Source organism: Telopea speciosissima, unplaced genomic scaffold (genome assembly GCF_018873765.1).
Source record: "Telopea speciosissima isolate NSW1024214 ecotype Mountain lineage unplaced genomic scaffold, Tspe_v1 Tspe_v1.0112, whole genome shotgun sequence".
In the NCBI taxonomy this organism is placed as follows: Eukaryota; Viridiplantae; Streptophyta; class Magnoliopsida; order Proteales; family Proteaceae; genus Telopea; species Telopea speciosissima.
Window position 1 is genome coordinate 13,308 of NW_025317448.1, and position 9,714 is coordinate 23,021.

The 9,714-nt window shown below is 41.5% G+C and overlaps 1 protein-coding gene across 1 annotated transcript; it reads right to left on the reverse strand.

The window, feature by feature from the left end:
* Window positions 1–4,235: 4,235 nt before the first annotated feature.
* Window positions 4,236–9,377, reverse strand: LOC122647672 (probable LRR receptor-like serine/threonine-protein kinase At3g47570). Its single transcript, XM_043841027.1, has 2 exons — window positions 6,752–9,377; window positions 4,236–4,294 (listed from the first exon to the last, which is right to left on the reverse strand). The coding sequence occupies exons 1-2, from the start codon at window positions 9,375–9,377 to the stop codon at window positions 4,236–4,238; spliced, it is 2,685 nt and encodes an 894-aa protein (XP_043696962.1).
* Between the last annotated feature and the right edge of the window lie 337 nt (window positions 9,378–9,714).

A 9,714-nucleotide genomic window follows, 5' to 3' on the forward strand; every position in this document is an offset into this window, starting at 1 on the left:
ACAATTTATTTCCTAGTTAAGTAGGTACAAATCCAATCCATGATTCCAGTGAGCATCAAGAGTCATACCAATAAGGTGGATTATTAGATTCACTGTCTTGGTTCATTAGGTGCTGAGTCTTATTGGATATCTTATGTTTTCTCTTTCTTACGTGTTTTATGTGTCCATATGTTATGCATGGTGCTATATGAATGTTTTCAAGCTTTTAAACACAAAGGTTTTTTATTTACTTACCTGATCTAGCAGGCCAGCCTTTCCAACTCCTTCCTAGTCACAAACTCCATCATATGTAAGTATCCTGTGTCGGCTCTAACCTCCTCGACTAGGGCTAAGTAAAACTCCTGTTCACCTTGCTCAGTAATGTCCGCAAGTGCTAAATAGACTATAAGTAAGTTCTCGGCACGGGCACGAGTATCTCGTATCCTAATCAATCTCCTCCTGAGCTACCTAATAAGTCGCATGTCGTCGGGGTGTCCAGCCGATCGAGGTAATATGTCCTGTCACGTAAGTTGGTTCTAGGCATCAGGACATACTTAATTAAAAGAATTAGGTACATGACTATAGAAATTTGAATAACTAAGCACTAGTGATGCGGACTCTTGGGTTGGCTCGAGGTACCTTAACGTCTACGTGATCGATTGACTAAGAAATGCTATTAGGTCTTGTTCTCGGGTATTTAAGCCTATGTTTGGATAAGATCTACGCTTCCCACACGTACTACGCATGCAACACACATACCTATATAACTATATCCAATTTGCAACACAGCAGTCTAGTCAGTTCATACATCACAATAGACAGACATAAAACATATTTATAATACACACCATATACTATAATTATATATACATTATGTATTTATCCACATTAATAGATAACACACCATTATTTAAAACCTAGCCATATTGACTCCTTTCTCATAATCCTCATTTGTGCAATTTCACTTTCTTGAACTTATGAAGCCTAAGTCCTTGAGTTGTAATTAAAAAAAAAAACTTATTGTTACATTATATTATTATAATATTCTTATTATTTATTAATAATAAATTTTTTTTGTGAAAGTCCTTATTTTAATGTCTTATGGGTTATTATGCCCAAAACTAGGATTCCCATGTGAAAATTCTGAAATTCCTGAAATATTCCATCACTGGGCGATGTCTCTGGGCATTGCCACATCGCCCAGTCCCATCGCCCAAAAAAATCGAGGAGCAAGGTTTTAAATCCGAGAGGGCCCCATTTGTTCCCTATTTCATTCCAAACTTCTCCAAACCTTAGGGAAAAGTTCTTGGAGGGTAAGGGGACCACTTACACACTATTTCTCATAGATTCTTTGGGCTATTTGCGATCATCTATGCTATTTGGTAAGCTTTCTAGGTCAAATTTGTCTTTTACATATCTCTATTCACTTCTCTCTTGCCTAGGTTAGGTTTTTCACCAAATTGCTAGCCCTAACCATGGGGTTTCTTTCTCTTTTGTAGAGAATGTCTACTAGCAGGCGTACTACACGCAAATCAGTAGCCAAGAAGAGGCTACGAGTAGAATCCGAGGAGTCTTCTTACTCTTTGGCTCCACCCTCTCCTTCTAGAGAGGATTCGTCTTTCGAGGATCCGGATTTCGATCACCACCTTTTCTCCAGGTACGAGCATGCCAAAGAGTGGAAACATTTTGCTTCCGTGAAAATAGTGAATGGCCGGATGGTACGGGTAGAAGACTTCCACCAATATGGCCTCTTCGCCAAGTTCAATGCCCTTGGTTGGGCTCTGATGCTATCCCCTACTAAGCCTTGTTATCCCTTCCTAGTTCAATATTTTTATTGTAACCTAATGCCTTCGAGCATGCAGGAGTTTGGGATAGAGAGCAGAGTGAAGGGGGTGGATATTAGGTTGTCCACTGCCCTCTTGGCAGAGATCCTAGGTTTACCTGACACAGGGTTTATTACCAACCCCGCATGGACATATCCGAAATGTTCTCCCTCGAGACTAGGAGGATAGTTTTCACTGCATTGACCGGTTCAGGGAATACTCCCAAATCAGAGACTGCCTACAAGCCTAGCGCGAGAGTTATTAGTAGATGTATGACCTATAACATCTACCCGAAGGGCGGCAATAAGGGTAGTATTTCTATGATGTGGGCGTACATCACCTACTGCTTATTGGGTGCTGGTCAGGGGGGTCCAGTCATCAACCTCATTTATCTACTGCTTTAGGTCATGCTTTACCATGCACGGAACCCAGCTGATGGGAACCTTCCTTATGGGAAGTTCCTCACATTGATCTTTCGACACTTTGGAGTTCCGTTGGAGGGGGAATACATTGACAGGGCTAAATCTAGGCTGATAGACAAGATTTCCATCTTGAAGATGAAGGTGCCTGGTGAGGATCCTATAGAGGGCGAGGAGCAGATGGGAGTGCCAGAGGATGAGTTTCATGGTGGTGATGCACAGGATGAGGGTCAGATTGGTGAGGAGCAGGGTGACATTGGCGGTGACACTCAGGGTTTTCGAGCGGAGGAGCAAGGGATAGGTCCTGAGGATTTTAAGGAGTTTGGGACTCAATTCACCGACTTACCTACCTATGGGGAGACCGGGGCTACGAGTTCATAGTTTCCAAGGCCTCCAGACTGGGCTCAGATGATGACTCAGCTCCAGAGCCTTGGTACACAGATGTCAGACCTGGGGTCTAGAGTGGATCAGGGTTTCACTTCTTTGGGCGGCAGAGTAGGTGCAGTTGAGCAGAGACTAGACTTCTGGGACGCTACTTTCATGTTGATTCGCGCCAGCCTCAGCCTCCTACTGATGACTTACCTCCTATAGAGTAGCTCTAGCATCTTCCAGACACTTTTGGCTACGTGGTCATGCTCATCATCTATCAGCTTATATGTTTGTGTTTATTTTACCTGATGTACTTAGTTTAGGGTTTTCCTTTTATTTGATCAGCTTATGTACCCCTTGAATTGCAGTTTATGCAATTAAGCATATGTAATTATTGTTAAATTAATGAAAGTTTCATGTCTTTATTTAATTGCATCTACCTTCCCTGTGGCTTTTAATTATTACATGTTTTATTGGTTATATCTTGTTAACCCTAGTCTGCACTCCACGAATGTAAGAAGAGCCTCACGCTCTGATACCAAGCTCTGTCACACCCCAAACCACCCCTTAGGAGGATTGGGTAGGTGACTCGAATTGCATAACGGCAATCCATCAAATCCCACGGATCTAGAAGCAGTGCTTACCTTCATGGAACCATGTCCACATCTTAACCATAATTAAGATCAAAGCAATGCATGACATATAAAATAAATGGAAGTATAACGATACGGGAAATGGTGTTAATATATACATATAAAAACTTGTTTGTTACATTTCCCAACACACACAACCCACAACAAGGGAAGACACAAGCTGATAAGTATAGTACTACATACATAATTATGTATAGGGTTAGGGCACCCAACCCCAAAAGAAAGAAAGAAAAGAAAACAACAACTAAAACTGATCCACGGTCAAAACGGGAAACCTCTTGTCAAAACAAAAAGGGGTTCCCAACACAAAACATCAGAAGTATTCCTCAATGGTCTTCATCCACGACCACCAAGAAAGTACGCAAAATCGGTATGACCTCCGTCGGGGTCCACACCAACATCATCATACAAACCAGGACTCTCCTCCTCGAGATAGCCCTCCATGCCACAGCAGCATCCACCTGCAAGATCATCTAAGAACAAAATAACATATAATAGAGTGTGAGCCCCACCAAGCTTGTGAGCAAATAACATCCATCATGCATGTACATGCAATCACAATCCACAGATTCACATGATCTACATGATATGCAAGTCTAGATTCTTTATTATTATCCACTTGGCAATACAACTAAGTCTGGTATATGCTACTACAATCCTCAATACATGTATCCCTGGTGCGGGCTTCTAACCCCTTCCCACAATACACCCATTGAGTTGTCGGAGAAGACTAGTTGGCCCCCGCATTCGTTCACCAAGGTCGACCCGACTAACCCTCTGTGATTATCCAGGGGGACAACCGTTTCTTCCCTCATGCACCATTCCAGTGTTCTTTTTATTCATGCACCATTTCGGTGTTCATTCATTTCATTTCTTTTTTTCACTCCCTGATAATTCTCCCCATAGGCATCCAGCACCTTAACCCCTACTGGCAAGGGTTCGTAGCACGGGTGATGAAACTCTAGCCCCATGTCTATATGGCATAGTATGAGTCAAGCAGTGTCAACCGCATCCATATTACGGGCAACCGCAGGCCTCATTTCCAATAATTCTAGCAATCACAATCATCATTTAATTCACAGTGTTGATCAACAATAGTCGTTATGCAGTGATTTGAGTAACTTGAATTATAAGTAAGTAACATAGCATTCATGATTCAATTATTAATAGCCGGCATCAGATCATAATTACATTTGCACATACGATAGTATTATTCACTCACCAGCACTTGGCTCTAGGTACTCAGTCACAAAATCAGTTCCAGCAGTTGTTTGATTGTTGACCTCGAGCACGGGATCAAGTCCTAGACACAAATTAAGCACTGTCTTATTCAATCATTTCCCTAACATTGGGGTCCTGAGGTTGCCCTAACTTACTGGGTTAACCCAGGGTTTTATTTGTCTCACTTGGAGTCACCGGGCCTTGCACTGGGTCTTAGGTCATGTCCCGATGCATGGGCCAGTGTCTAGGGCACAGGGGCAATTTAGTCATTTTTAGTGCCCGTACCTGCCTCTAGGTCAGAACATGGTCCCACTGCAGTCTGTGATATACTTACACTGCTGTCCACTTTAGGTCAGGGCTGTAAGATCAAATACAATAGTGCACAGTCACATGCGGGGCCCACTTAGGGTTCCAAATCATTTTTCACATATGGACAGATGTGGGGGAAGGGCATTTTGGTCATTTCCCACATCCCAGAGTGTCCAGGGATCAAGACCATCAAGAAATTATAGATCTGCCCCTTTATTCCTGAAAGATTCCATCACTGGGCCTTGCATTAAGCCTTGCTGCATCGCCCAGTGCCTGCAGAATCGACCTTGGGCTAAGTTTCCAAGGTTGGACCTGCAGGGCTGGGCCTACACTGGATCCTCTGCATGTTTGGGGGGTCCAGTACCCTTATGATGATATACCTCATGGTCCCAGTGATTTCTTCATCAGGGTTCCAGTCAGGCTGACTGTGGCTGCCCAGGTAACCCTAGTGAATAGTATTCAGGGTTTTATCATACCTGAAATCTTGGATTCAGCCATATGCAAGGATGGATATGCATGTTTAACAGGATTTCAGGGCTGCAACCACCTAGGGTTTGGTCTCTGCAGCCCTGGCTTGCAGTCTGGGCTTCCATCCATCAACCAGAAGGGGATCTGGGCAGTGCAACCATGCACAGCCAGATTTTGGCCAAGGCAGCAACATAACACAATGTTGATTTTCATAGAAAAACCCAGATCTACGATGCACAAGGTCTGCATGGCTGATCTGTACCAAGACTGGGCAAACCCTAGCTTTTCTAGGCTGCCCAGGGTTGCAGAACACAGCATGCATGGGAAGGAAACAGAGAACAACAGGTATTGGGGAGTCTCTATACCTGATAAAGGCTGAAGGGTGGCTCGGATCAGCCTGGGATGGGGCAACACAGCTCCCTGTTCTTCCTTCCTTCTTCCTTCCTTCTTCCTTCTTCTCCTTCTTCTTTCTCTCCTTTCTTTCCTCTACTTTCTCTCTCGAATTCTGATTTGCCAAGGGCTCTAAAATGAGCCCAAGGCCTCCTATTTATAAGCTTAGCCTCTACTGAGGCCTGTTTGCCCTCTTAAGCCTCTTTTAAAAATCCATTTTTGAACTGATTTTGTCTGATTCTGGGTACACTAGTGGGGTCCACATTGAACCAGGGGTATGAGGTGGTCCCTCAGAGTCCCCTCTATCAGTGGAGGGTGTCCATGGTCAAGTTGGGTGGTCCCCACAATTATAATAATTAAATATATGCAAAAATAGCCATTAGGCCTTATCACTGGGCCTTGCTGCATCGCCCAGTGCATGGCCCAGTGAATTCCAGCAACATGAATTCAAAGGGGGATTGCACAGGAGTTTGACCCTAGGTTAGGGTACTGTCCCCACATGCCCACCATAGGTTCTTACATGATTTTTCAGAGGTGGGTCCCACCACTATAGGGAGGAGAGAGAATACCTGGGTTCAAGCCATACATCAGGTTGTGAGCTGTGTAGGAGCAGGGGTCCACTGTCCATCTTCTCACAGGTATAAAAGAGGACATGCATAGGGTCTCATCACTGGTCCATGTCACTGGAGTGATACTCCACAGTGAATCTGGTTGCCTGATCAAGGGTTCCTATCCTTGAGCCAAAATCCGAGCTTGTTAGGGGCAGGGTTTGGCATTAGTAACTTTATTATTAGTGAGAATAGGATCAAAGTTATTGGTCTCAATTGGAAAAATAGCATGACATAGAAAGCTTGTTTTTCCTACTCAGTTGAACTCAGGGTTAAATTAAGTATTACAATTACGAGAATACCAAAGAGAAAATTATTTGGGCTAAAGGTTTGAGTTAGGTATGTATCCAATGTAACAATATGTATCTCAAAAGAGGTTAGGGTACCTTAAGGTTTTGCAGTGAAATAGGTACGAAAAATGTTAGATTCATTATAATAAGGAAAGATAAGTCGTCAAAACTTTTGAATAAGGAGAAAAAAATTATAATATATCAATAAAAGAGGTCCATTACCTGGTGCAATGTATCCAATCGATCCCTTTATTCCGATTGAGCATGTGTGATTTTGAAATCGACTTGTTGTTTTTGAAAGTATTTTTGATATCCCAAAATCACCCAAATGTGCAATCAGATCACGATCGAGAAGAATATTGCTTGGCTTTAGATCACAATGAATAATTTGCATATGACAACGGTGGTGAAGATAATCCAAAGCAGTTGCCATATCAATGGCAATATTCAATCTTTGAACAAGGTTTAAATTTCTTGGATCATCTTGTATGCCATTTGCATGTGGATGTAACCAACTCTCCAAATTCCCACCAGGCATGAACTCATATACTAAAGCCTTAAAATCATTGCCTTCAAAATCTATACTTGAGCAAGATATTATGATTTTTACAAGATTATGATGGCGGATGTTTCTAAGGGATTCACATTCAACCATGAAACTCTTGGAAGCACCTCTTTGTCTAATGTTGAGGATCTTTACTACAACAACAGTTTCCCCATGATTGAGAATTCCTTTGTACACGGAACCAAAACTCCCAACTCCAATCAAATTTGCAGAAGAAAATCCATCAGCAGCTTTAAGGAGTTGGGCATAAGAGATCTTAAAATGACGAGCCCCAATAGAAAATAAAGTGGATTCTTTATTTTCTTTTCTTCTCCCGTAGATAATGAAAAAAACAATCACAAAAATCAAACATAGAGAGCCCCTACAACCACATATGATGACTACCAGCTTGAAAACATGATGCCTACCATCTTCTTTTGACTTTTGAGTATGGCATGCTGGCAAATGAAGTTCTGGTATACCTCCACAAAGCTTATTGTTTCCTTTGACTGAAATTGCACTCAAATTTTGAAAGACTCCATCTACTGATACCTCACCCTCCAAATGATTAAATGATAAATTTAAGTTTTGTAAAAACTTAAAAGTACCCAAATATTTTGGGATCAAACCAAAGAAGTTGTTGTGTGAAAGACCTAAATCTTGAAGACCTCTTAGAGAACTCAAAGACGATGGTATAGATCCTTGAAATAAGTTACCATCCATAAAAAGGTGCTCTAGGCTTGTACAAGTACCAAGTGTGCTAGGGATTTCCCCAGACAACATGTTCTCAGAAACATCCAGGATTTCAAGATTGGTCACTTGACCCACTTCCAAAGGTAGAGAATCAGAGAATGAATTTCTACTCAAGGTTAGCACTATTAATGTGAAAAGATCAAATATCTCTTTGGGGATGACACCATGTAAACTATTACCGGAAAGGCCCAAGCGTAACAAATATTGGCATTTTCCAATAATTGAAGGTAATTTTCCTTGCAATCGATTATCATCTAAATAGAGCTCAATCAATGGTGTCAAGTTTCCAAGAGAAGAAGGGATTGGCCCTGTGAAACTATTTCCACCTGAATAGAGTTTCTGAGGCATCTGAAGTCTCCCAATTGAAGTCGGAATATTTCCTTCTAATAAGTTATTGGATAAGCACAAGATTTGTAAACTTACAAGGTTCCCTATCCCCACTAGGATGTCTCCAATTATTTTGTTTCCTAACAAATAGAGGTTTGTCATTTGGGTCGATAAGTTTGCTATGGAGTTGGGAAGCACGCCACCAAACCGATTGTCTTGAAGGTCCAAAATTGTTAATCTACTACTGTTGGTCAATGTATTGACAAATTTCAGGTCATTGGCCTCTCCACTTCCAAAATGATTGTAGTAAAATGAAAGCCAATATAGTTTTGATAGGCCTCCAAAATGGATATCCACTGTCCTAGTAAAACTGTTTCCGCCAATAACAATGTATTCAAGCTTCGACATACTGGACACAGAAATTGGAATTGGTCCATGAAACTGGTTATCAAAAAATAAAAATGACCATAGATTAGGAAGACTGAAGCCTAAATTTGGTGGAAGACTCCCTTGAAGTAGATTATTTGCAACCCCAAAAACAACAAGTGAGGAAAGGCTATTATATATAGTGGGAGGGATAGTACCAGACAAATTATTAAAAGAAAGTTCGAGAAATGTTAATCTTGTCAATTGGCCAAGGGAATCTGGAATACTTCTGCTTAAATCATTGGATACTGCGGAAATGGTGTCAAGGGATGATGAAAGATTCCCAATGGAAGGTGGGATCTGTCCCATTAATTTGTTGAAATGTAAGGAAAGACATTGAAGCTCGGACAAGGAGCCAAGTTCTACTGGAATTTTCCCCATAATATTGTTGTAACCTAAATGGAGTTCCATAAGGTTGGAGCAACGTGATATGTTGGGTGGGATTTCCCCTTCAAATGAATTGTTGAATAGATGTAAACAACGAAGCCTGGAAAGAAAGCTTACTTCACCAGGGATTTCACCATGGAAGCTGTTGTTGAAGAGCAAAATCGCTCGAAGGAAACTAAGGTTTCCTATTTCTGGAGCCAACGATCCCACCAACCCATTGGACGGTAAACGCAAGGCTCTAACCCTATTTGGATGTTGGCGACCACCACAGATAATGCCTGGCCACTCACAATAGGGGACGGATTCATTCCAGGAGCTCATAACATGAAAGGGATCACTGGTTATACGAGCCTTGATGGCCAACACGGCTAGCCCATCATCATCATCCGTTTCATTAATTGTTGCCGCCATGAGTTTAGAAAATGTTAATATTATTTTCTCGGGTCCTGGGAGGCTATGGAATTATGAACTGAAGAGTATAATATATATATATATATAGTCTCTCTCTCTCTCTCTCTCTCTCTCTCATGCAGCATTGCCCACAGTGTGGACTGGTGGGTGTAGAATTAATGCAAATGGATGACTTTTATTATTTTATTTTTAATAGAAATTTTCATATATTATCATATATGAATTCGATCAAACAACTTTACACATAAAGTGTAGTGATTGGTTCAATATAGAAATCCGAAAAGAAAAAAAAAACCATAATTCCTAAAAGCATAACCCACCAACATAGGATATACTA

Coding starts and splice junctions, on each gene's coding strand:
- LOC122647672 (XM_043841027.1), bottom strand. CDS start 9,377: ATGGCGGCAACAATTAATGAAACGGATGATGATGATGGGCTAGCCGTG. Junction 4,295..6,751: donor GATTGGATACATTGCACCAG/GTAATGGACCTC, acceptor TGTGATTGCTAG/AATTATTGGAAATGAGGCCT.